Below are 27369 nucleotides of genomic sequence, written 5' to 3' on the forward strand. Positions count from 1 at the left end.
CACATTCAGGTCCGACTTTAATCATAACTTACAAATTGTCTGGATTTTATTCAATGCCAAAAGTTGTCGGTGTCATGATAAACAAAAACACATTCGATTCACACTTCAATCACACATATTACACGTATAACTGGAATGTGTGTTTTGGTCAGGAGCCATTTTTGAATGTTCTCCAGCGATTGTTTTAAACTTTCTGGAAAATGAGGTACAAGCCAAAACTCATCCGATGCGCCAACACAAATAATTATTTCCAAATACTGCTTAATTCAGGTCGGAGTGTCTCAGGCATTTCAATACATTAAATGGTGCGGAGCCCATAACTGCAGTTGAACCGATGTTAGTCACAAATACAAAACAACGATATACATAGTCAAAGCTGTTAAAAATACAGGACATTACATAATATACAAAAAAATGTTTTAAAAAAGGCAGTCTTCCTCCAGTTTGACACGCTGACATACAGTTTCATACAGTATCTGTGTTGTGCTCACACCAACAGTAAGGTATTTATTACAGGAGGCACAGCTAAAGACAAAAAGAGAAATGTGAAGTTTCGACACAGTAAGCTAAAAGGCATTCAGTGTTCTGATTGGTTTGCATAGTTTGTAGAAGCCCCTGCATAGAAAGTTGGAAATCAGAGTTTTATAAAGTTTGTAAATGGCTTGGTGTCCCGCAACACCCTCTACTACCACCAGAGGACAGGACATTTATAAAATCTGGACATTTTTCAGCTACAAGTATAAAAAAAATTAAATGTTTCACGTACAAAAACAGACTGAAAGTAACTCAAACTCCCACCTTTTACTGGAATGGTCGAGATTCGGTGAGATGCAGGGTGAAGCGAGAACACTGGCGTGGCTTTTCCACGGTACAAAGACTGCACTGTCCCACTCTGGGCCACAGTACAGCACAGTTGTAGCACACTATGGTTTTTCATGCCACTTGCAAAAGAAAAAAAAAAACCCATTGGACCCAGTCAGAGAGCACACATGTAACCGTAGCAACAAAAACCATAGGAACTAGTTGCAAAGTTCGCAGAGCAGAATCCTGGCATAAAAAAAAAGAGAAACAAGATCATTCTTGTTGTAAAATTTTGATCTGATATTTTAAAAAAAATTTCACAATAAAGGCTGAAGGATGTGAAATTTCTATTTAAAAAAAAAAAAGACAAGCTGCTCCAGTCTGCTCCTGTGGTATGATAACATTTTACTTTCCCTTCTCTGAGGAGTTTGTTGAAACTTTTGCTGGGAACTTTAAATACCTTTTTAGTTCAATTCCCAGCACTAAGATAAGATTCTCTGTGAAAATGGACCTGGGTGTGCAAAGTGCCTAGGATAACAGTGCTCCTGCATTCCTGATATGCATAGTAACCAGTGTCAACATGAACAAACGCACACACATGCTGTAGCTGCAAGAAACAGAGACATGCTATGGCTGTGTGCAGCTTTAGAACAAGGCACAAAGGTCAGATAAATATATAATCAGCACGGAAACACTGAGGAGAGTGAAGCAGCATTTTATGATCATTTCAGAAAATAAAAAAATCGCAGGTTGCTGATGGTCATCAAATGTAGACCTGTGGAAGAATCTGGAGGCTGCAGTTTGCTCCTACAGTCCTTAGAGACGGAGGTTTAGCGGTTGCTCCTCATGGCCTCCTTGGCTGCCAGGATGAGCGGGGTGAGGCTGGACAGAGGCTTGGCCAGCCTCAGGAACGGATGCTACAAAAAGACAGGCGAAGGGTTTGGAAATGAAGTCCATTTTCAGGCAATAAAGACACACCAGCTATCCACATATAGTGCATGAAAAGTTCTGTTATCTAGCTCTAAACATGCATCGTTCCTGTAAAAATTCATGTGAAGATGTTCTCCTTTTAATCAGAATTCTTTTTTAATTTCTAGGTTTTAGATTTTTGGTCAAACAAAAGAAAGAAGTTGATTAGACAGCTTTTGATAGTCCAAGTATTTACGATGTTATGCAAAAACAATATGCCAAAATAAAAACAACAGCTCTGGCACTGCTATAATTTTCTGCTCTTTTGTGTACCAACTTCAGAAACTATTCTATAACACACTTCCAAAACTCATTAATTGAACTATGCAGTTTATTTGATTAGTTTTTCTAAATTGATTTATTCACCTCCCGTTTATTTACCATGCAGATTTGTGAGTGGTTGCATTTATCTAATCTAATTCCAAAAAATAAATGGATTTCCTAAAATGTCAAACTAGTCCATTAACTGAGAAAGTAATTGATGAACTGATTGGTATTAAAACGAAATAGTTGCAGCCACACATTAACTGATTATAAAAATCAGGCCATTTTGTAGCACAAAATGCATTTCAGTCCTATTCTCACTTCAAATGTCTCGTATCTCATTGAAATCCAGATGCAAGTTAACTTTATTGCAGCCACGTACGCTACAAGTATCTTCTGAGGTGGTTTAAACAATCGGATTTAAATCATCTAAGTTGATTCCCTCGTGTTTGGTAAGCTTTTGGAGATGCATATAATCCTATTTTGCAGCAGTGTGAGCATGTAGGCCGGTTGTACCTGCAGCAGTTCTCTGCCGGACCCTCGTTTCTCCACGTCCATCTCCAGACAGCGAGACAGGAAGGATCTGAAGACAGGAGACAGCTTCTCTGGACTCTGCAGCTCAGGAGTCCCATTGGTGGCGATTAAATACAACGCCTAGAATGAGAATTTAAAAAATCTGTATCATACATTCTTGAAGCATTAGCAACGTCTTTATGTGCTAATCTTTGCCAACAACTATAGAATAACTTGGCACCATCTCATCTTGTCTTATTACTAACGATCAAATGTGATGCTTAACGATCGAAATAATGAACCTGCGATACAAAAAACTGTGACAGAAACCAGACTTCAGTCTAAAGCCATAATGGCGGGTTTTGTGAGGTTTTGCTCACCATGTTCTAAATCGTAGGTTAGCATTGCAAGCTATTATTGGCTAATCACTGCCCATCAGATGAGAACGCCATTAGTTACATTTTCACTCAGTGACTATACTCGAGTCAAAGTGATAAAAAGTTTATACCCAATTCAACAATCCAACTAATAGTGGTCAACAAATTTAATTGAGAACCACAAATTTCAATCTCATGGTGCCTCTAGAGGAAAAGTGAGGAATTTGGGAAACAAGCAATTTTTATGTCAAGATTCTTAACAGATGCTGTCATATGTCTTAGATAAGGGAAAGTGAAAATCCTGACCAGGCATTAGAAAAAAACAAAAATTAGGGCAATAACAAAAGTTATCTAGATTCAGTGTATCGCATTTCAGTCTGGATCAAAGTGGTGGACAGACAAACCAACAGCTAAATATGTGCTGGATTCTGTTATGATGTGGGTTCTAACTTTTTGCCAGACAAAAACAAGCAATTTGGGCTTTAGTTTTCTGACATTTTTTGGAGTAAATTGAAAAAAATGCTACCAAAAATAACTGTTCCTTGCAGCTCTAGTTTGAACTGTTTTCACCCTGATTGTCCCCATCTGGACGTTACACTCAAACAGCCGCCTGTCCATCATTCCTCCCAGCAAGCACTCACCCTAAGAGGGTTCTCATTGAGATATGGAGGCTCTCCTTCCACCATCTCTATGGCCATAATCCCCAGAGACCAAATGTCCACTTTGGGCCCGTAGGCTTTCCTGGTCACCACCTCTGGAGCCATCCAGTACGGAGTCCCCACCATGGTGCTACGTTTGCTCTGCTCTGGGGTGATCTGAGCACAGAAGCCAAAGTCAGCTGCAAAGACAAAGAAAAAAAAGGGTTTAGATTAATTCATTCACAGCTTTTAACCACAATTATGATTAAAAGTACACATAAAAATGTAAACAGTGTGCCTGTGTGTGCTCTCCCTCACTGAGTTTAACCGATCCGTCCATCCCCAGGAGTACGTTGTCACTCTTGATGTCTCTGTGGATGACCTGGTTGGCATGAAGAAACTCCAGAGCCTGAAGGACCTGTGAGGAAGATCAGAGTCACCAAAAATTAACGCAATAAGCACGCAGAAAAATAGACAAAATAGGAAAAAGTACACAACGGTTACTTCTACATCTTTATTAATATGTTTTGTCAATACAAAGAGATGATTTGTTGGAATTCTTGTCAGTAATAAAAGGTGTTACCCTTTAAAAGCATATAAATACCAACTTCTTCCAAGATGTTTGCTGGATGCTTATTCATTGGCTATCCCTTCAGTAGCTACTTAACAACTACAAGATGTCACATTACCCAAGAAGAAGAAGAGAAAAAGCCTTCAATTCCACTATTTACTCAGTATCGCAAAGTGATGTCACATCTTTATCTAGGAGTAATTTTCTGAGCTGAGTAATGTTAGACAATAATAAAATATGAAATGCACAAAATAGCAAACCCATGTGTATAATCACACAATTCTGGTGACATAAGTTACAGTACCTATGAAGAGTATGCATATTTTTGAAAGTTTAACCTTTTTTGCTTTTTGAATCATTGGTCAATTATACATACATATAATTTGGCTTTTTGGACAAGACTTGCCAAAAAAAAGCTTCTTTCATGTGAGATTTTTGCAAAGTAATGTCAGGAAATTCAAAATCTAAAATGTAAAATGAGCAGTTGCATAAGTACTGATCCTTTTAAAGTGGAAGTGAAGTGATTGTATACAGAAGAGTATCTAAAAGGTCCAGTCACTGGTGAATCAGTACTCCTCACTATAACTACACCAGGAAGGCAAAATAACACTAAGTAACTCTGTGAAAACATTTTTGAAAAGCATGAGTCAGGGGATGAACAGAAAAAAATTTCCAAGTCACTAAGTATCCCTTCAAATATAAGTAACTTCATCAAGAAATGCTAGGATGCATATAATGACATGCAATCATTTATTTTTATTTTTTCATTAATTGGCATTATTTAGAAATCACCTTGACATGAAAGCCTTTTTTTGATTTTTTTGTCTAAAAATTCTGATTAAATTGACCATTCAATGATTCAATGTTGGAAAGGAATAAAAGGTAAAAAAAAAAAAAAAAAAAGTCGTATATATGATACATGCAAAAATAATATGTCAAAACAATAAAACTGTTTTAGCACTGCTGTGATTTGTTCATATTTCTTTTCTGTTTGAGCTTCTCAAATGTACAGTTTTAAACTGATATATCTCTTAAACCTTTACATAACAGTTGCAAAACCGTTTTTTGTCTTCTTCTTTTACTAAAATTGTATTTGCTATGTGCAGAAATCATCACATTTGCAACGCTGCATTTTGTCTTTTCTGCAGTGAACATGCAGTCAGTCCCTGTTGCATCCTGCACAATATGAATAATTTTCCCCCAAAACCTTTTCTTTTAAGAACTGAACATCTCTTTTCTTATTGGAATTATGCACATGTTTCAACCTGAATCTCATCTCCAGCCAAATCCTAGCAGGTTAGGGCACCTCTGGAGCTCTTTTCAATACTTGCTAATATGGAGCTAAGTTCCTAAGCTAAGAATATTGAGAAAAATGGTTCACGTCTTAACCTTTGGAACAAAAATATGTATCAGAGTTCATGTTTGTACATTCTGAGGCATTGACATCCGGCCAATGAATAAAGAACAGAGCACTTGGTACCATTTAGTGTATAAAAACTGTGTCTAAATGCTTGATTGAGCCATATACAGATTACAAGGTTTTAATATGGTTTTTGCAGAATCAGTTGTTCAAGAAAAATCCTACCTCTCTGCAGACGGCAGCAATCTGAGCCTCATCCATGCACGTCTCCGTCACAACGTCAGTCAGCGAGCCACCGGCCAGGTACTCCATCACCACAAAAAGCTCGTCTCCAACAAGGAAACTACAAAATGCACACAGTCACATACCAGCTGACTCACAGTCGGTGTGTGTGAATACTCGTCTGTCCAGTTTTTGTCGGCCAAGTGTTACCTATCTAGGAAGTTGACAATGTTGGGGTTCTTCATCTCCTTCATGACCAGGATCTCGTTGATAATTAGCTCTTTCTTTGGCTGTTTCTGTAAGTTGATCTGCTTGATGGCCACCTTCAGAACAAAACACGCAAATTTATATGCTGTAAGAATATTTTTAAGTCTCAGAACATGTAAGGTTGTCTAAAGATACAGTAGGTGAAAGAAAAAGTGACACACATTTTCTTAATTATGGCTCAGTTCTATTGGGTTTCCCAGACAGCCAGCACGCAATGTTCCAGGATGCAACTCACTTAAATGAAATGCTGTCATTTATAGCGCTATCAGTTACACCAGTTGTCTTCTTGCTATGACATGCCAAATGTTCTGCAATGAAAAGGGTCTATTGTCGCTGACATCTGCTTGAACTTTTGGTGAAAATTCCCATTGGGTCATTAGAAGCAACATGGCTACATGTGGCAGATTTTCCTGCTCTGTCACTCTACAGTTTATTGCTAATTTAACAAATGAAAACCATTAATGTTAAGAGAATGTGCACATATGATTTTGTCTGGTTGTAATTGTGTTGTCTTACTTGAAAACTGCATTAGTGTATGATGGATATGAATACAACACAAGAATAAGCTTTATTTTGTGAATAATAATGAAAAGAAATAAGAAAAAAAAATCCTGCACTACAATGCTATACACAGGGTTAGATCTTAACACTAGCCCGCTAGCCCGTGGCTAGTGCAGATATCCACGGGCTAGTGCAAAATCTCTGCTACTAGCCCGTGTTGGCTAGTGCAAAACTTTTTAAGTTCACTCTATTTCTATTGTAATGTATTGTTGATGTCATTGTTCATTGACACAGGTAACCGTGTTGCACCTTGATAAGTGCTAAATTTGCCACAAGATGGCACCACTATACAGAATCTGTAACTTAGGGTAGATGGCAGTGCAGTAAGGTGGGGTGATGTCAGCCATGTTTGAAAAGTTTGTTTGAAATGTGAGTGAGGAGATTTGCAGTGAATTTGCAAGATAGCATAGCTTTTAATGGGCTTATCCAGATGGCCAGTGATTCTGAGCGCGGGGAGCATAACCTGGTGAGTATGGAGATTCAAGAAGTCTCAAAATCTGTTAGTTTTTAGAATTGAAATACATGTGACTTTCAGATTGAGAAACAGGTGTTCCTTAGTGCTGTGTCAGTTAGTTATGAGCATAGTAGGGCTGGCCCGAATAGTGGTTTCTGGCCTCCGAATATTCGGGCCCTATTAAAGACTAATATCCGAATATTCATTCCGCCCCATAACGTCCGACGGGGTGGGGGGGGTGGGGCTTCAAGTAACGGGCTAGTGCAACATTCTGCGGGCTAGTGCATTTTGCAAGCTACTAGCCCGGGTGGCTAGTGCAGAAAAAAGTAAAGATCTAACCCTGTATACATTCTGTTTTTTCACAGTTCAGCTCAACCTCATCGTCTAAATTGAGACATGAGCTTTTGTAGTTGCTGAGAAGCAAATTGAAGCTCGTGTACCTCTTGTCCTGTGGAAACATCTATGGCTGTGTAAACTGTGCCAGATGCCCTGGAAGTGAAAAACAGCAAAAGGTGAAATCCTTGTTATTCTTACAACTAACGCAACATGATTTCTCCATATTCCATTCCATACAAGTGGTTCTTTCTACAGCAACTTGTTTCACATCCTCTCTCTCAAATGTCACACAATTTTCAGTCTTTACATTGTCCGGAACTGTGACTCACCCCTGGCCGATCTTTTCATAGCGGGTGTATTTCTTCTTAGGATCTCCAATACTTACAATAGTTCCTGAGAATTGCAACAAAAAAATTAAATAAAGTTGTAAGGCAGACTCTACTGGAGCCAAAAATACATCTGGTTCCATCTGTGATGTGCCATTTGCAGTATATATCTGTGTGTTTTACATACTTAGTTTGTCCATGATCTCCTCGTCGGTCATCTTGCCTCCCTTCTTCTTCTGCTTGTCAGCTGCCTTGGAGGCGGCGTCTCCATCTGGAGCTGGGATCGGGTCAATCACTGACTTTGTATACACCTGACACACCAAGGGAAGGAAAGAAAAAACTTGTAATTTGTTCCAAGAACTGCTGAACTTCAATTAACCTCAACCTATTTATTTTCAACTGCTTGTAATTTGGGGTGTTTGTGTGTTTAGTTTATTTTACTGTCATTTAGACTACAAGAAACTCTTGGGAACACCATTAACTAACTTCTTACACTCAGATGGGACAGTAGAGAATTTCAATCAGTTGTTTAGTAATAAAAAACATATAACACAAAATCTCTAAATCATTTTCTAGCACAGCTTACTGATTTTGTGTGCTCCGGCCGTGGTGCCACAACTGGAGGTGGTGTATCATCGTCATCGTCGTCGTCTCCATCTTTGCCTGACGGGGAGGTCGCAGTACCCTGCTTGCCCGGCTGCAACAGTGAACACACAGCAACAAAAAGAAACTCAGAAATTGCTGAATTCAATCAACAGCGATGTTATAAATAAGAGTGGAAATAATCAAAGGAGCTCCTCACCGATTGTGAATCTTTATCTGAAAGAGACAAACATAAAACATGAGACAGTGGAAGGACAGAAGAGTGAGACTGCATAGCTGCAAAACTAGACTTTTATTCATCTGCTGAGTGAAAGAAAACTGACCCGAGGCGGAAAAACTGAGGTATTTCTGTTTTCCACTGGTGGAATCGTAGAACTTGAGAATGTCGAGGACGGCCTGAGGGTTCTGCTTCTGTTCTGATTTACTGATGTTGGAGGTTTGGAGAAGACGGGCCCATTGCTCCGGCATTCCCTGGACACACAAACGCACAGACACACAGTGAAAAAAAAGACATACACTGATCCATCAGTGAACAACAAGGAAGAAATACCAGCCATGCTTCAGAATCTGACACCTAAAAACACTTCTTTTTCCCTAGGTTTGAGTTTTCACAAGCAAGAATAAAATGCTAAAAATACATGATGCCTGCCCTACAAATCTGGCAACTCAACATGAAATTCCTGGGGGTTTCCCGGTATCTTTACAGTGGAATCACCACATCGACTTCTCTGGAATATCAACTCCAGCTCCTGCGAAAAACACCTTACAAGAATCTTAGACAAGTGGACTTTTCAAATATACAAACAGATGTACTGCTTGTCTTGCCCTTGCTGGACACTCAAACACAACAACTGCAAATATCTCATGACTCAGCAGCAGTTCACACTCTGATGAGCTATCATATTTAAAAAAATATACATGCTTACTGAGTGGAGGTTTGCATATTGCAAAATTAAGATGAGCCCCACCACACACACAAGATCTCACACAGTGATGATTTTTTTCTCAAATTGTGTCAGCAGTAAGGCTTGTGTAACCAGCAAAAAAAAAACAACAACATTAGGTTGTTAATATGTGACTTGTTGAGAATCAGAAGTAAAAGAGGCACATTTCTTTTTAAAAATAGTGTAAATCAGGAAGATGTTGAGTCAAGCTTTCACAAAAACATAAATAGAACACTGTACTTATTAGTATTAAACCTAATGACTAAAGCGGTTTGCTTAAAGTTAGCATAAATACATATTTCCCACTTATACTAAACTGTACAGCTTTCTCTCAAACACACAAATATCCCCATGTATATATACTGTAAATAAACAATACCCTGCCTATAATTACAAAAGCACTTCCAGTTAAGGTTAATAAATTATCTGCTCCCCTAAAACCATTCATTTTCTAAATTTATTTTTTGAAACTTGTGTTCAAAGTCACCCTTTTTGGGCAAGAGAGCAGAAAAATGACATGCAGCATGCATCAGGGTCTGAATTTGACTCATTGCTGATGATATTTGCACCCACATGGGTCACACCCTCAACAATTGGCTACCAGATCACCCCTTGGAGTCTTTACTTACAATACAGCCCACTGAAGTCATTGTCCAGCATTATATTTAGATGCCTTAATTCTGACTGTTTACATTTATTTCCTATATAATTCCCTGAATAAACCTACAAAAAAAGTGAATGTAGGCACAATTTTCTGCCAACCATCCCACAATGCAATACTCCACTTTTTATAGATGCCACAAGAACAGCTGCATAACTCAAAAGCTGGCAGCGAGTGAGAGTCTGAAATCCCTGAGCTACTGCATGTCCTCTATACGGAAAACAGAGAATGAATGAACAAGGAGCAGATTTCCTATTTACATAGGTGATTCTTTTAATGCGATTGAGTCCCTAATATTTTATAGGAATAGTTAAACCATTGCTGAAGTCTGTAGTAGATGAGACGTTTGTTAAAGCAAAAGCTCAATCTGTATATAATGGACAGCTCTGTAAAGTCCAATGAACAAGTGCCTTAAACTGGCATTCTTTCTAACAGCCAGCAGGGGGCGACTCCTCTGGTTATAAAAAGAAGTCAGATTGTGTAGAAGTCCATGAGAAAATGATACTACTTTTCCCTTGATCTGCTACCTCACTAAACATTTTCCAAATTTTAGGACAGTTTCAGGACTTCCGGAATACATTATGATGCTCCTTTCATAAAGTATAGCCCCATTGACAGGAAAATAGATGACAAAGGAGAGATTACTGTAGGACGGTTGCACAATTGACACAGTCCTCGAGATTTCAGGCATATCTACCCCACATTCCTAACTCTAAGTTTCAAAATTATAATCTATAACCCAATAGGAGACGTCATCGTGGCCACATCCATCTTTTATATACAGTCTATGGTTCAACCTTTAAATAAATGTGCTTATCTGCTTTCTCTTAGACAAGAATTGTATGTTAGCTAAACAATTCCCTGGAAGTTAATGAGCCTTTATAAGTGTTGGAAGCAGACTTGAGACAGAACCGAGATGCTTGTTTTGCCTCGTTTCCAGTTTTTATGCCAAGCTAAGCTTACCAAATGTTGACCCCTTCCATGAGTCTGTTACCTACCCTCTCATCTAACTCTCACCAAGAAAGCAGATCATCACATGTCCTAAAATCCTAAACTAGTGAAGACTTTTCCTGATGCAACACAGTATAATAGATCACTTTTTTTTTAAACAAGCACATGTGTGGTGCTAAGGTTTGATACTTACAGTGAATTCTCCGGTAACAGCATCAAAACCCACATGGATGGTGTGTTCAAAGTCTGAAGGTGAAGAGATCTCAGGCCTGTCCTTGTCCCGGTCCTTCTTCCTGCCCCCTGCAGGTCAAAGGTCAACATGTTCTTCATTTAATATCATGTTCTTTTGTTGTGTTACTGTATGTTTTATACGCATGAACAGTCATTTATGTGGGTCCATTCTCCGCATCTGTCACCTTTCTCAGAGGCGAACATGGAGATGATCTTGTTTCTGGACTTCCTCTCCTCCGGTACAGACGGCAGCGGCCGAGAGCTGTGATTGGCTGACTGGGGGTCCTTGGTTCCTCCTCCTTGGCTGCTCATCCTGACAGGGGGGGCGGGGGGCTTGTCCTCACACACTCCGCTGTCACACATCTACACACACACGTTCACCTGCGGAGTCGACACGACACACACAACTTCAGAGCACATCCAATGAGCCGGCTGCACGCTGAACCACTGCTTCACTTCTTCCTTATTTTTCATGTGTCACATTACTCGACCAGACGCTGCACGAAATGCCACTGAGAAACGGCTGCAAATCAAGTAAAGCTTAGCCTGCAGTGAAAGGGTACAGAAGGAATGAAATGAAGCAAAACTCACAGAGATCTGACTAATCCATCCATGCAACCTGAGGACCGGCGCTGAGTGTTGGAGCGAAGGGAAGAGTGTGAACAGGAAGCAGAGCGCTGAATGGACAAAGTGACGTGTTGAGTCTCGCTCACAGTTACGAATGAATGAGGAAGGAAAGGAGGCAGAGAGAGAGAGAAGAGTGTCTATGAGTGACTAAGAAAGGTATGACAACTGGAGCAGAAGAGGGAGAAGTAAAGATCAGCTCAGTAGCAGTTTGCTGGAGTTCAGTCTGACTTGCTTGCACTCGACTTATTAGTTGTTCCACTTCATGCCATGTCATACTTCTACTCTACAGCGTTTCAGAGAAAAGCATTCTACTTCTTACTCCACTGCATGTATCTGAAAGCTACAGTCATTAGCGAGTTTTAGGACATGGATTGTACGTCGATCAACATATAATAATATACTAAACTACAATGCAGTGTCAGATTTCAGATGTCTTTAGGTGGTTTGCAGCACCGAACCAATGTCTCACTGGTAAAATTGTCAGATGGTTTTATTTAAGAAGCGTTTTGAGGTCTAAGGAGATAGAATTACCCAAAAATTGGACAATCTATCCAAACAGCACATATTTGGGGAACATAAAAGCCAATGAAAGAGTGGATGGGGCCCTGACTTTCTGAAAACCACAGGACTGAACTATCCAATTGTACACAACTACAGCACTAAAATGTTTCCGAGCTGTTAAATCACCAGAATTACCAACATAATAACATCATAAATCATAATATATAATAAAACATCAACCATGGAGCCAATATTCTGCTGTGAAGGTGCTTTAAATCTCACATATGCTGGTAACACCAATGCACAAAGTAAAAATTTGAAAGAAAATCACTTTTACACAGGTATGTTGGCTCTTACGCTGAACTCTTTGAGCTGTTTGCACTTCAAAAGAGACATTTTACCTACAAACCTATGAGATGGCTTCATTAAAGTAATAATTTGAGGTCTGGCCAGATATAGCTACTGATACATCAGAACTAACAACATATTAACATCACACATAATGTTATGTAATAAACTATTAATCATAGAGTAAATTTTCTGCAAAACAAGCACACCTAACTGACTTTATGCTGGTAATGCTTATGCACAAAGTAAATTCTGAATGAACAACATTTTTAGTCATATTGGCTCTAGTACTTGACTCTTTGAGTTTGTTTGCAGTTCCAAAGAGGCATTTTGCCTGTCAAAAAAATTACATAATCTACCCAAAAAGCTCACAAGAATTTTGTTTTCCTTCTCACTCAGGAGTTATCTTAAGGTCACTCACGGTTATCTTGCTAACCTTTAGATAAGGCTTGAACCTGAACTAAACACAGCTACAGCACTGAAATGTTTCCTAGTTATTGCTGCATCAGCACCAACAACATAGCACTGTCACACGTTATCTAGTAAAATATCCATTATAGAGCATTTTTGTGCAAACTCACAACACAAAATGTTGAATAAAGAATACCTTTACACTCTTATATTGGCTCTTGCATTTGACTCTTTGAGCTGTTTGCAGAACCAAACACATATTTCACCTGCAAACTTGTGAGATAGCTTTATTTAATCAAAAATCAGAGGTCTGGTGAGTTGTCCAAAAATAACATTTGAAGCATCAGCACAAACAACACGCTACACACATAATGTTATCTAATAAAATATCAATCATGGAGCCAATCTGCTGTAAAACAAGTGCTCTTAATTTCATTTATGCAAATGAAAAACATCTTAACTTTGTCATAATGCCTCTTGATTTGAGTACTTCATGTCACCCGCTGCAGACACCCCTGAGTTTCCTCCAGTACCCTAATATGGTGAAAACTGAGATTGTAGACAGTAGACACGCTCTCACACACACACAAAAACCATCAACCTCAAAAGCACCTCTTCCAGTCTTGCAGAGCAAGCAGTTCGATCCGCTCCGAGCTGCAGCCTGCATTCTGGGTGACATCACAGGCAGGAAACAGGAAGCAAACAAAGGTTTCCTCACCTCCTGTGTCTGACCGCCGATGACACAGCTCGTATGAAACAGACCAACAGACGTGGCTCAGGTAGGCTCGGCCTTGACCTCTCTCTTTACCCATAAACCCTCCTGCTCCTCCGGCACATGCTCTGCAGACCCGACTCAAGATACCCAGATACAGACTAATTGTCTTAATACAGTAACTGATACACACAACATCAGGCCTCTGTGGTTGTTGATAACGCAGTTTCCCACAAGCAGATCAGTCCTGTGTAATAATCGAGCCCTCAATCCACAAGCTGAAGACACGTCAGCACTAGCTTGTCTCAAGGCTGCATTATTCCCCACGTTCGTTCTGCTGTGAGTGTGAGGCTTCATTCTGTGCGACGAGATTGAATCACTGTCTGCTACCCACAGTGCCATTTCACACCTTAGTTCATGTAAACTCAATGTGAACTTTCCAGGGAGACAAGAGTCAAGCTAGTAAAAAACAATCAGACACTACTCCAGCTCCCTCCATGCCCACAAAAGTATTTTCAGTGTTTTTTTTATTATTATTTTCAGTCTAAGCTGCCACTCACTCACCTGTTTGCTGCCTCTTCTGCGTCTTACAGAAGACCAGGTAAACAATAAAACCCGTTGTATCCCCAGTGATCGCGTGCACCTCTTTCTCTAGCGCTCATTCATCTACTCAGCTCTCACCGTTTCCTTATCCCTTCTTTCTCTTTTCACCCTTCTCTGGGGCAGGTCTTAGCAGGCTCCCTCATTCCTCAGCAATCTTGCACGAGACAAGTGTATTCTTGCCCAGACAGGATAAAATTAGACCCAGTGCAGCCTTAATGTGCATTTTCAAAGACGGCATGTGTGTGTGTTGGACTGAGTGTAGGGCGCTGGCTGGCCGGGCTGAGACAAGTCGTCTCTCAGTAGGAATTTCATAGCTGCAGGGCTGTAACAGGGGCAGGGCCTGTTCTCCTGTTCAACATACACACACATATATACATATACAGAAGCCAGGCCTCATCTCTCACACACATTCCCTGCCCTAAAACACTCCTCCCGCCAACAGAAGCTTCATTGTACACATCTTTCATGTAGCTCCGAGGTAAGCTGAGCGCAAAACTTTTGAGTGGAAAGCAGACAGGTGCACATATCAGCACTGCAGGCTACAGACTTGTGCACTACTGCTATGATTAGTCGCTTAATTAGCTCGTTTCTCAACAGAAAATTGTCATCATTCAGGGAGCATCTAAAAGAGGAGTTCAGCATTTTGAGAAATTCACTTTTTTGCTGAGATTTGATGTTTTAATGACTCTTTTATGCACATACAGTAAATGTGCAGCTATAAAGCAAGAGGCCAGTTTGAAAACATTCAGCTGGAAAAATGATAATTCTACATTTACAAGAGGCTCTGTATTGGTCTATTTCTTGGCAGCATAGAGGGTTGGAGGAGGTTTCCTGCCAATACTTAATCCAGCATATAACCTCCTGTAAAACACTAGACAGAGACAAGCTCGTAGTTCTCACGCAAATCTTAAGAAATGTGAATGGCAGCATACCGTCTTCTCTTTCATACCATTATAACATGATGGCATGAAACAGAAACAAGCAGTTTTTCCTCAATCTGGGTGCTGTGAACCTCAAAAAGGCTGCGAAATATATATTAGAGACTTGTCAATTAATCGCTTAATTGATTCGTTGTAAAGTATTAGATGAATCACTCAGTCTTTTGATCACCAATTGATGGAAAAAGGAAAATCAGATCATTAAAGCTTCGAAAATGGGAATATTTTATCGTTTCTTTCCTCCTCTATGACTGTAAACTGAATATCTTTGGATTGTGCTCAAAACATTTGTCCTCTTGGCATTTGGGAAACATCAATTGATGTTTTTCACCATTTCATCATCCAAACAACAAATCAATTATTCCAAAACATAACAGACAGATTAACAGACGATGAAAAAAATCATTAGTTTCTAGATAGATACAGCTATCTGGAAGTCACATAGTAATTAAAATGCTACTTTTTTGGCATGAACTATGTTTATTCTTCTGAATAGTCTCAGTCTTTTGGTCTGTTTTAGGTTAGAAAACCTCAATACTTCCTTTAGAAGTCACTGGAAGCCAAAACAGAGCAAACAAGATTTATATTACAGATTAATGCTAATATTGATGCTAATCTGCTCAGTGTGGTAAGAGCCAGAGCAACTCCAAGTCCAAACCCCACAACCTAGCCCATAATTCCTGTTATGAAAAGCATGCATTGTGAAATGGAACAGTTTCTATGTGGAAACACACTTTCTACTCGTTACTAAATTGTTACTGAACGTGCAGTGTAGCTGCAGATTATTCACAGTGATCTTCTCCACAGATGAATGTGGTTTTAGTGCGATATTGAGTTTCACTGCAGCTGAGTTCACACATAACAGACCAGAGAACTTAATATGAGCTCCTAAGCTGCAGATACAGAATGTGTGTCACAATCCGCTCCTCTGTCCTGTCTGTCTCTGTCTGTTTGTCTCCCATCCGCTCTTCTGCCCTGTCTTTCCCCTGCAGCTCGGTGCCTGAGTGGAGTCTAGCTCCTCAGCTGACTCCACTCAGGCAATCAACTACCTGCACGGCTCCCGGACAGCTGACGATCATTCACTAACGACTCACCCCTGCAATAAAGACCGGCTCAGCCTTCCACTCGCTGCCAGAGCGTTAAACAAGAACCACGCAATCAGCTGTCCGGGATCCCACGCCATCCGCCTTCCCCTCCGGCTTCCCCAACAAACCTTCACCAGTTACGCCTGCCTGGACCCCCCACTCCTGCCTGGATCCCTCACTCCTGCCTGGACCCCCCGCTCCTGCCTGGATACCCCACTCCTGCCTGGATACCCCACTCCTGCCTGGATACCCCACTCCTGCCTGGACCCCCACTCCTGCCTGGACCCCCACTCCTGCCTGGACCCCCACTCCTGCCTGGAGCCTCACTCCTGCCTGGAACCCCCCTGCTTCTGCTCCCTGGCTTTTCCCACCCACCATTATTCATCCCCTCCAATAAATCCTTTACATCTCCTCTGGTCTTGGAGACGTGGTTCTCTGCTCGGGTCCAACTCGCTCGCTGTATGACAGAACGCTCTGGCCAGACATGGACCCGGAGAACTCGCTGTCAAAGCCGGACTGGCTCACTCCACCCGACATCAGGCAAGTCCACCAAACCTTTCGTCAGCTCACGGTCAAGTACCAGAAGATACTCAGTAAACTCACTGTTTTAACTGGCCAGGTATCCCAGGTAGCTCCCGACCCTGCCCTGTTGGTTCAATACAACCAAGCCTTTCAGGATGTTGCCGCCACTAAGGCACAATTGAACCAAAACATCGCCCTGCTCACTCAAGTTTCCTCATCTGCAGCCCAACCCGCGCCATCTTCCCCCCCACCAGCCCCAGGCCCAGCCAACACCCAGACCCTAACCGACGACACCTCCTCTCCCTTCTGGGGAACCCGACTAGCTCTCAAACCACCATCTAGGAAGCAGCATGTTCCCCGGAGAGGAGACACCCAGTCCCCGCCAATCGTGGAGCCGGTCATTGAACGACCTGGCTGCCTAGGACACCATACCAGGAGGTGCCGTGGCTCCCGCGATCTTGCCCCATCACCGCCCCTCTCTGACCCCCACCCGTTGTCCACATGTCGTCCATCCTCCTGACCTCGGCTCCCCAGAACCGGACCCCGACCCCGACCTCTGCTCTCCAGAACCGGACCTCCGTTCCTCTCAATCAGACCCAAACCCAAGACACGCCTTGGGACATCTTCTCCTCCTGCGATGAGCACAGCGTTTATTTCAACACGTTATACGAGTTGTGGGAGAAGTGGAGGGAGGATCCCCAAGACGCAACCATAACCCTGGGCCGCAAGCTAGCAGGCCAGCGACCCGGATTAGCCAACCACTTACCTGCTTACATCTGTGACTTCCTGAGTGCTCCTCTGAGCGAGCCGCCTACTGGCTCCCCAAGCAGCCAACCGGGCCCTGTCTCCCTGCCGTCCATAGAACCACCTGCCAAGCGGCCGGGCCGTCGAAGACGTGAGGCCAGGAGGCATCGTGGCCCCCCGGCTCCAGTCTCCGCAGAGGTCGACGACGCCCCGCCTCCTGTTTCCGCGGAGGTCGACGACGCCCCGCCTCCTGTTTCCGCGGAGGTCGACGACGCCCCGCCTCCTGTTTCCGCGGAGGTCGACGACGCCCCGCCTCCTGTTTCCGCGGAGGTCGACGACGCCCCGCCTCCTGTTCCCGCGGAGGTCGACGACGCCCCGCCTCCTGTTCCCGCGGAGGTCGACGACGCCCCGCCTCCTGTTCCCGCGGAGGTCGACGACGCCCCGCCTCCTGTTCCCGCGGAGGTCGACGACGCCCCGCCTCCTGTTCCGCGGAGGTCGACGACGCCCCGCCTCCTGTTCCCGCGGAGGTCGACGACGCCCCGCCTCCTGTTCCCGCGGAGGTCGACGACGCCCCGCCTCCTGTTCCCGCGGAGGTCGACGACGCCCCGCCTCCGGTCCCCGCGGAGGTCGACGACGCCCCGCCTCCGGTCCCCGCGGAGGTCGACGACGCCCCGCCTCCGGTCCCCGCGGAGGTCGACGACGCCCCGCCTCCGGTCCCCGCGGAGGTCGACGACGCCCCGCCTCCGGTCCCCGCGGAGGTCGACGACGCCCCGCCTCCGGTCCCCGCGGAGGTCGACGACGCCCCGCCTCCGGTCCCCGCGGAGGTCGACGACGCCCCGCCTCCGGTCCCCGCGGAGGTCGACGACGCCCCGCCTCCGGTCCCCGCGGAGGTCGACGACGCCCCGCCTCCAGTCCCCGCGACCTCAGCGGCCTTAGAAGGGCATAAGGCCATCCCTGAGCCCCTTAGGAGGCTCTGTGCCTTCCCTTCTGCACCGCCCCCGGAGGGGCCCCTGGATCCTGCGCCGCCCCCGGAGGGGCCCCTGGATCCTGCGCCGCCCCCGGAGGGGCCCCTGGATCCTGCGCCGCCCCCGGAGGGGCCCCTGGATCCTGCGCCGCCCCCGGAGGGGCCCCTGGATCCTGCGCCGCCCCCGCTTCCCGAGGAGGCCGTCGACGCCCCGCCTCCGCTCCCTGGAGCCTTCCCCAAGTCCATGAAGAGGCCTTGCGCTTCCCATCCTGCTCCGCCCCCGGAGGACCCACCTCCAACCCAGTTGTTTGTCCGGCCCCCGGGCCGCCCGCCGGAGCGGCCCCGCCTGTCTGTCCGGACCCCGGGCCGTCCTCGGAGGAGGACCCTCCGGCGAGTCCGGCTTTGGCCGGCCCCGCCTCCAGGCCCCCCTCTGAAGCGTGCCCTCCGCCCTGACCTTTCTCAAACCGTCCCGCTTTCGGGCCGTTCCCCAAGACGGACCCACCGGCTTGCCCAGCCTCGACCAGGCCGTCCACCGGAACGGACTCTCTGCCCTGCCCGTCCACGTCCAGTCCGACCCCCAGGCCGCCCATCGGAACGGACCCTCAGGCCTACTCATCCCCAGCCAGTCCGGCCCACGGTCCGTCCGCCGGAACGGATCCTCCGCCCATCGGAACGGACCCTCAGGCCTACTCATCCCCAGCCAGTCCGACCCACGGTCCGTCCGCCGGAACGGATCCTCCGCCCATCGGAACGGACCCTCAGGCCTACTCATCCCCAGCCAGTCCGACCCACGGTCCGTCCGCCGGAACGGATCCTCCGCCCATCGGAACGGACCCTCAGGCCTACTCATCCCCAGCCAGTCCGGCCCACGGTCCGTCCGCCGGAACGGATCCTCCGCCCATCGGAACGGACCCTCAGGCCTACTCATCCCCAGCCAGTCCGACCCACGGTCCGTCCGCCGGAACGGATCCTCCGCCCATCGGAACGGACCCTCAGGCCTACTCATCCCCAGTCAGTCCGACCCACGGTCCGTCCGCCGGAACGGATCCTCCGCCCATCGGAACGGACCCTCAGGCCTACTCATCCCCAGCCAGTCCGGCCCACGGTCCGCCCGCCGGAACGGACCCTCCGCCGACCGGAACGGACTCATCGGCCCACTCATCCTCAGCCAGTCCGACCCACGGTCCGTCCTCCGGAGAGGACCCTCCGCCCTGTCCATCCCCGGCCTGTCCAGCCTACGGTCCGTCCTCCGGAGAGGACCCTCCGCCCTGTCCATCCCCGGCCTGTCCAGCCTACGGTCCGTCCTCCGGAGCGGACCCTCCGCCCTGTCCATCCCCGGCCTGTCCAGCCTACGGTCCGTCCTCCGGAGCGGACCCTCCGCCCTGTCCATCCCCGGCCTGCCCTGTTCTCAGTTCAGTCCGGTCCAGTCCTCAGCTTCGATCAGCTCAGTCTCTGTCCAGCTCAGTCCAGTCCAGTCCTTTCCTTCGCTCAGCTCAGTCCAGTCCAGTCCTTTCCTTCGCTCAGCTCAGTCCAGTCCAGTCCTTTCCTTCGCTCAGCTCAGTCCAGTCCAGTCCTTTCCTTCGCTCAGCTCAGTCCAGTCCAGTCCTTTCCTTCGCTCAGCTCAGTCCAGTTCAGTCCTTTCCTTCGCTCAACTCAGTCCAGGCCAGTCCTGCCCTCAGTTCAGTTCAGTCCTGTCCTCAGTCTAGTCTTTAGTCCTGTCCATGTTCATTTCCTCTCCCAGTCCAGTTGTGCCAGGTCCAGTCCCAGCCTTGAGTTTCCTTCTGTCCCTCTCTCGTTTCTCTCCTTCCTGTCCCTCCCGTCCCCCCCGTCTTTCCCTCCCTCCCATCCCTCCTGTCGTTTTTTCTGCTCTTCCTGTCCTTTTTTGGTTCCTTCCGCTCGGTCTGGTCCCTGTTTGTATGCGTGTCTCTGTCTGCTCCTTATTTGCCCCGGTGGGTTTGGTTGGGTCCATGGGGCGCCGGGAGGCGCCCGTTGAGGGGGGGGTACTGTCACAATCCGCTCCTCTGTCCTGTCTGTCTCTGTCTGTTTGTCTCCCATCCGCTCTTCTGCCCTGTCTTTCCCCTGCAGCTCGGTGCCTGAGTGGAGTCTAGCTCCTCAGCTGACTCCACTCAGGCAATCAACTACCTGCACGGCTCCCGGACAGCTGACGATCATTCACTAACGACTCACCCCTGCAATAAAGACCGGCTCAGCCTTCCACTCGCTGCCAGAGCGTTAAACAAGAACCACGCAATCAGCTGTCCGGGATCCCACGCCATCCGCCTTCCCCTCCGGCTTCCCCAACAAACCTTCACCAGTTACGCCTGCCTGGACCCCCCACTCCTGCCTGGATCCCTCACTCCTGCCTGGACCCCCCGCTCCTGCCTGGATACCCCACTCCTGCCTGGATACCCCACTCCTGCCTGGATACCCCACTCCTGCCTGGACCCCCACTCCTGCCTGGACCCCCACTCCTGCCTGGACCCCCACTCCTGCCTGGAGCCTCACTCCTGCCTGGAACCCCCCTGCTTCTGCTCCCTGGCTTTTCCCACCCACCATTATTCATCCCCTCCAATAAATCCTTTACATCTCCTCTGGTCTTGGAGACGTGGTTCTCTGCTCGGGTCCAACTCGCTCGCTGTATGACAATGTGACTGTTTCTTCTGGTTCACAGTTCCTACATAACCGTCTGAGCCGCGTCTGCCTCGGTTTCATGCTGGTCCAATCACAGGAGATCTGTGCCGTGATCACATATCAGTGTTCAGCGGTCACACAGATGCAACTAGCTGCGTGCAAACAGCGCTGCTTTACCCACAAGGCCTGAGCGTACATCGACTGTTTTGATTGTAGTGAACGTTTCATGTGTGTTTCTTAAGACTTTTAAGTAAGATGATTAAATGTTTTGTTGCTGTCAGTGGTTTTGGAACAAGCAGCTCAAATAAAAACCAGATGATGACAGCAACCGGGGCTGAAGAAGCTCCAATGAGGCCAAAAAAACCCCAATGAAGGAACGTGGGGATTGATTTCTTGCCTTCCTTTCTACTTTAAAAAAGTGCTGGCTTTATGCTGGCATGAATGAAAAAACTTTCCATATATGTTGATTTCAGTACCTAAGCTTGAGCATAATTATGGCGCTTGTGTAGGAAACTTTTTAAGCAAGACCCAGCCCTACTTAAGATCATAAAAAATATGACTATTACTGTCGTTTAGTCATTTATGAGTTCAGAAATCAATCTAGAAACAAATGATTTTGAATATATAGTGAGACAAAACAGGGAAAAGTTGCACATGTCACAATTTTGCTTAAAAAAGGACTGAAATAATTAATCGATTGTCAAGAAATAGGTGGTTATCTTCCCGTCAAACTGATTAATCATCTACTTATTCCAGCTCTATTGGTGTGGATGTGTTCCCTGTGCAATTTTCCGTCTGTAAACCTTTCAAATTCACTCCCTAAAACTCTGCATTTTTGGTCAGTAAACATATTATTTTACATCCAAGCAGCTTCTGACTGCATCTCGCATCTGTTCTCAATTTACTGAAGCTCCCATTTCATAATTGAGCCCCAGAATCCGTCCACATTTTATAATTTCTATTCCTCATTCTGTGCTTGCTCGCTGCATCAGAGCACTTTCTATTCCCTGTGGTTGGCCGCCGTCAAGGGAAGCCCACTTCCTCATCCTGGAACTCCCCGAGCCCCACAGGGTCACAGGACCGAGGCGGCCAATCAGAGCGCGGCGAGACGCAGCCGTCAAGCTGTTTACAGGAAGCAGACAACAAGCCTTTTGTGTTCGGCTTCTATAAAAGGAAATTCTGTGGAGGACTTCCTGGAAGGAGTGATGAAGCCGACAACACAACACACTGCCCACTTCCAACCTCCCTTTCATTCACTCACACAGAAATACACAGCTACACACGGTCAAATGTGAAAACAAGCTTGCATTAATGTGGCATACATGCATATACACAAACTCGACTTTCTGTAGTCCTTTCACAGATTGTGTGTGAAGCGTGTCCAGCTGTGTACACCTACAATGAACACCTTATCCTGTTATTCAAACAGCAGCCTCACCCCTGAGTCAACATTATGACGGATTAAAATCATCAACTGTCGACCCGGCGTTGTTCAGGCTGTGGAACAAGTACAAAACCAGCCTCAGGGCCCACGGTCCAAGTGTGTTAGTTTGGCGCTAAAATGACGGATAGTTCAGTGAAGCGGCAGGATTAACAGTGTGAAAGGATAAATCACATCACAGACTCATTAAACTCTGATGTAAAGGATCTGTCTGCACAGCTGAACCCATGCTGTTTCAGATTTCCAGGGATTAAAGTTAGTGGTTGAGGCTGAAGCTTGCAAATGTTCACCATTTTTCTGTGAAAAGTGGCTAAAACGAATAATTGATGATCTGAAAAAAAGTTGAAGATGCAGTTTTGATCCACTTAAAACTGCCAGGAATACGGCTATGTTGAAAAAACACACGTGTTTTGTTGAATTTGTTACTCAGTTATAATCAGTAACATCTGTAAAAAGATACAGAATTTCAGAATTACTCTTAAAATAAACTTCTCGTGAGTCACTGGATTCTCTGGAACTGAAGGTTTAAAATTGTGTCTGAGGTGGATAACACAGACATGACCTATATGACCTCGCATATACCGCATTTTTGACCGTGATTATTTCACCAATTTACTGGTATTTTACAGATTTTTTCTTTCTGTTTTGCTAAGTTACAGATAATAACTAGTGACGTCACCAAAGAAATAAATAATTTGCATGTTAACTATAATAAAACAAGCCAGAACTGTTAAAATGTCTGCATCAAACTATAAAATTACACCTTTTCTACTGTCTTTATATCAACAAAAAGATATTTGCGAATGTAGAAGAAGAAAATGTACATTGAGAATTGCAAAATAGTAAATAGCATTTAATTGTTATTTTACAGATTTACCCTCTTCTGTTAAATCACAGATTATATCTAGAAAAATCACAGAAACAAAAAAATGTACAAGTTGACTGTAAATATTGTGCAGATCAAAAAAACTGTATTTTTACAGACAAGACTTTGTTCCACAATATTTGACTGTAAAATTACACATTTTTTACTGTATTTAAATAGGAACTTAAAAAAAATAATTATTTTACTGGCTATAAAAAGTTAAATAATAAAATAATATATAAAAAATACAGAAATCAGGTACTGATAAAAAGTTATGTTATTTTACAGATTTTATTTGTTTTCTTAAATTACTGACAATATCCAATAAAATAATTGAGAAAATAGTATTAATTTACATGTTAACTGTAAAAAAATAAAAAAACAAGCAATAGCAGTTCACATCAAAAATCTGTATTTTCATGAATAGCTACTTGTGCTTTCAGTGTGACCGCAAAATTTCAGTTTTACTGTATTAAACTCTGCTTTTATATGTCCCATTATTTTCCCTATTTCTTTTTAAATTTAATTATATATATTATTATTAATGCTGTTATCATAATTATTATTAACTGTTGTCTTTACATTTTTTGAATGTTACAGTATTGCAAATCTAGCACCCTTGTTTCCAGGATTTCACATTTTAACAGGATTTTTATGTTGTTACAGTGTAGTAGTGGTGATAACAATTTAAACTTTCTCACAGAAAATGTTCAATAAGACAGTATGAAGGTTTCGGCTTTCAGTCAGGCTCCTTCTTTTTTGCTTTTATCATTATATATATACATATATCTGTATACTTGGAGTCTAGCTTTGTGGAGTCATAAAAGGGATCATTTCTAAGCCCAGAGTCTTTTTAAAAAAGCAGCTAAACCACAATGAAAACAAACTGTAAATTAAATTGACAGCACCCTCTGCTGAATTAAATCACACTTAAATAAAAACAGCTTGTCACACATTTATAGACACATGTAGCCCAGACTCCTACAGATGTTTTGTGTAAACATCACATGGTACCACATTACTAGACTCCCTGCAGACTTCATTACAATAGTGGAGGAAAACCACAAACCCTACAAACACCAGGATCTGGATTTCTTATTTTTATCTCCTTTAGAGAAAGAAAAGTGTCTCTTCAACTGCTATGAAGCAGCTGTGAGTCAGCCAGAGTGCTACATGTTCCAAAAAGTGAATAGCAAGGAGCAAAGGTAGAATATAAACAGCTTGTACGTGAAACAAGTGTCGCAGTGACTGTTTTGAATGAGTAAATCTTAAACTCACCGGTTGCAGTCAACCGCAAAAAAGTCAACCGCGCTCCTCCGGCCAAACTCCCCAAACTCCACCCCGCCTGCGCTGACTTTCACTCCGTTTTTAGCCCAGATTTGACGCTGAGCTTCCACAAACGTTCCCGCAGGATGTTAAAAGCAGAGCAGTTTACTCCTGTTTCTCTCCCCGAGATCTTCCAGCCTGGTTCTAGTCGCTCGGCCCGGGGAGGAACCAGGCGGAGAGGAAGCGGAACCCCGTAGAAACAAGCCGAGGAGCGCGGAGGAGTCGGATCCTGCCGGCTTCCGTAGCGCACATTTGGTGAAACTCAAAAGGCGCGTAAAGCAGCTGCAGACAACATCCACCACGCGAACACCGCAAGCGGAACGTCTCAGATTTTCAAAATAAGATTCAGAAGAAAAAATTCCAACAGCAGAAACTGATCCTTTAGCAATGCGTATAACACAAAGCAACAAATACTTTTTATTATCAATGCGTGATTAACTGAATAAAGATTTTGCTCATAAATACACAGACAATAATGGAAAAACAGACACTGCACTGACATATTCATCCATCCATCCATCCATTCTCTATACACTCACTAGGGTCGCAGGGGGTGCTGGAGCCTATCTGAGCTGACTCGGGCGAAGGCTGGGGACACCCTGGACAGGTCGCCAGTCTGTCGCAGGGCTACATATACAGACAAACAATCACACCCACATTCACACCTACGGACAATTTAGAGTAACCAATTAACCTCAGCATATTTTTCTACTGTGGGAGGAAGCTGGAGTTCCTAGAGAAAACCCACGCATGGACAGGGAGAACATGCAAACTTCAGCAGGAAGACCCCAGGCCCACCCCGGTATTTGAACCGGTGATCTTCTTGCTGTAAGGCAAAAGTGCTAACCACTACCACTGTGCAGCCCACAACACAGTATAATAGATCTTTGTTGTTTTTAAACAAGCACATTTATGGTGCTAAGGTTTGATACTTACAGTGAATTCTCCGGTAACAGCACATGGATGGTGTGTTCAAAGTCTGAAGGCGAAGAGATCTCAGGCCTGTCCTTGTCCCGTCCTTCTTCCTACCGCCTGCAGGTCAACATGTTCTTCATTCAATATCATGTTATTTTGTTGTGTTATTGTATGTTTTGTACTATGTATACTTATACTTTATATGCCACTGTGCAGCACTGATTTGCATTCAGTTCAGTTTAATTCAATTTTATTCACAAGGTTTCAATTCATTCAAATATCTCATGGCAAGCAAGCAAGCATGTTTATTTATATGGCACCTTATCACACACAATGTTTATTTGGAAGGCTCTACAGGCAAAACTTAAAAAAATGACATGAAAAAGATAAACATCTAATTAATTAAGCTAAATAAATCAAAAACAGTGCATAGCTACAAGTTAAATAAAGTGCACACTAATTTTACTACTACTAAAAATGTATGATGTATCAAGCTAAAATTTCACTGATATTTTAATAAATGTTCATATTTTGTGTTATAAAAATTCAGTCAAATTTGAAAAAAATAAATTGGCTATTTAAAAGCTTTATAAAATTTGACGATTTGAGATGGATTGAGCCACTTTCGTCCCTAGTTATGCTTTTATGTGCACACAACAGCTAAAACATATTTTTTATTCCATTCTTCTAAAACAGCACTGTTTTAGTATGTATATGTATATTTACTATGCATAATCATCATCATTAAATTATCATAAACCAAGGTGTAGTCAGTCATTCCTAATCGTTGCAATAAAATAGTTTATTTTGAAGATTACCGCCGGAAGTTGTGCTCTAACTACAGTTGTTGCCTTAACTCTTATTTTGAACAGCAGTGAACGAGAACGAAAACGAACATCAGCAGCAGCTTCATCAAAGACCCAAAACGACGGTTGTCTCTGAAAAAAGCGACCAGAACCGAGTCGAAGGCTAACAGTATGAATGATTTATGACGCATAATACAGTCTCCAAATGTGTTGTTGACATTTATTGGCACGGAAACAAGAAACTAGAAAAGACAGAGCAGGGGTAGCTAACAAACTACAACCTGCTATTTTAAGCTAACGTTAAGATTTATAGTAACAGTCAATGTGGTTTTGTTTTTTGTCAATGAAACAGGGATGTGGCTAACTTATCAATTTATAAACTTGTGGGTTCTCACTAGGACAGCTAACTACTTTTTTAGCTAGCTGTTCGGTTCCATTATAGGAGTAGCTTGCTGCTTCGTCTTCTTAAAGTTAGAAAGTTCGTTGATGCACCTCACAGTTTCCACTACCTACCAGGTGTTGATGATGACAGTTAAAGCGGCTTCATACTGTCTGTTTTCTATTAAAACATATTTTCTTACGTCTGTTTTCCTTTTCTGTCCCTGTGCAGCAGGCATCATGTTTTCTCGCAGGTGGAGGTTTGGTTTTGACAGATTTGCTGAGGTGGACCTCTTCACAGAGCGCCATGAGACCAGTGCAGAGACTCTTTCTCAGGCCATCAGAGCTGCAGCATCCGAGGAGCCAGATGCAGACGGCAGCGTGCTGTTTGGTCACCTAAGGGGCACTGTGGTCGGCCTCAGATATTACACAGGGGTGGTGAGGATCAGTCTCGGTCACCTTTAATTCTGTAGTGCACAGATTTCCAGAAAGGTTGCAAATCA

At 44.1% G+C, this 27369-nt stretch overlaps 3 protein-coding genes across 6 annotated transcripts in view; 2 read left to right on the plus strand and 1 right to left on the minus strand.

The window, feature by feature from the left end:
- Positions 1-25016, minus strand: LOC110972509 (serine/threonine-protein kinase PAK 2-like). Of its 3 annotated transcripts, XM_051952974.1 has the most exons (16): positions 24720-25016; positions 11641-13470; positions 11235-11430; positions 11012-11118; positions 8586-8733; positions 8462-8478; positions 8246-8356; positions 7847-7970; positions 7663-7726; positions 7438-7486; positions 5926-6038; positions 5719-5836; positions 3881-3980; positions 3566-3762; positions 2551-2688; positions 1-1718 (listed from the first exon to the last, which is right to left on the minus strand). In XM_051952974.1, the coding sequence occupies exons 3-16, from the start codon at positions 11410-11412 to the stop codon at positions 1632-1634; spliced, it is 1551 nt and encodes a 516-aa protein (XP_051808934.1). In that variant the 5' UTR covers positions 11413-11430; positions 11641-13470; positions 24720-25016; the 3' UTR covers positions 1-1631. The 3 variants fall into 3 exon arrangements, with proteins under 3 accessions (XP_051808934.1, XP_022078578.1, XP_022078585.1); XM_022222886.2 differs by lacking the exon at positions 11641-13470; XM_022222893.2 differs by lacking the exon at positions 24720-25016 and having other exon boundaries at positions 11641-16094.
- LOC127533218 (skin secretory protein xP2-like) lies at positions 17286-26560 on the plus strand. The gene is made up of 3 exons (XM_051945748.1): positions 17286-18002; positions 18035-18142; positions 26555-26560. Exons 1-3 carry the CDS (start codon positions 17298-17300, stop codon positions 26558-26560), a joined length of 819 nt encoding a protein of 272 aa, XP_051801708.1. The 5' UTR covers positions 17286-17297.
- Positions 26515-27369, plus strand: part of hltf (helicase-like transcription factor) — a 17229-nt gene continuing 16374 nt past the window's right edge. Inside the window, exons 1-2 of one of the 2 annotated variants that reach the window (XM_022222901.2) lie at positions 26515-26657; positions 27099-27304. In XM_022222901.2, the coding sequence (XP_022078593.1) occupies positions 27107-27304 (198 nt within the window). In that variant the 5' untranslated portion in view covers positions 26515-26657; positions 27099-27106. The remainder of the gene's footprint in view (positions 26658-27098; positions 27305-27369) is intronic. The other variant, XM_022222909.2, reaches the window with a different exon arrangement.

Source organism: Acanthochromis polyacanthus, chromosome 1 (assembly GCF_021347895.1).
Source record: "Acanthochromis polyacanthus isolate Apoly-LR-REF ecotype Palm Island chromosome 1, KAUST_Apoly_ChrSc, whole genome shotgun sequence".
In the NCBI taxonomy this organism is placed as follows: Eukaryota; Metazoa; Chordata; class Actinopteri; family Pomacentridae; genus Acanthochromis; species Acanthochromis polyacanthus.

Excerpts from the sequence above, each read along its gene's own strand:
- LOC127533218 (XM_051945748.1), top strand. The coding sequence starts at position 17,298 with ATGTCGTCCATCCTCCTGACCTCGGCTCCCCAGAACCGGACCCCGACC. Across the intron at positions 18,003-18,034 it reads CGCCTCCTGTTCCCGCGGAG|GTCGACGACGCCCCGCCTCC; the intron begins GTCGACGACGCC and ends TGTTCCGCGGAG.
- LOC110972509 (XM_022222886.2), bottom strand. The coding sequence starts at position 11,412 with ATGTGTGACAGCGGAGTGTGTGAGGACAAGCCCCCCGCCCCCCCTGTC. Across the intron at positions 6,039-7,437 it reads ATGTTTCCACAGGACAAGAG|GTGGCCATCAAGCAGATCAA; the intron begins GTACACGAGCTT and ends TTTGTTCTGAAG. Across the intron at positions 1,719-2,550 it reads CCGGCAGAGAACTGCTGCAG|CATCCGTTCCTGAGGCTGGC; the intron begins GTACAACCGGCC and ends GTCTTTTTGTAG.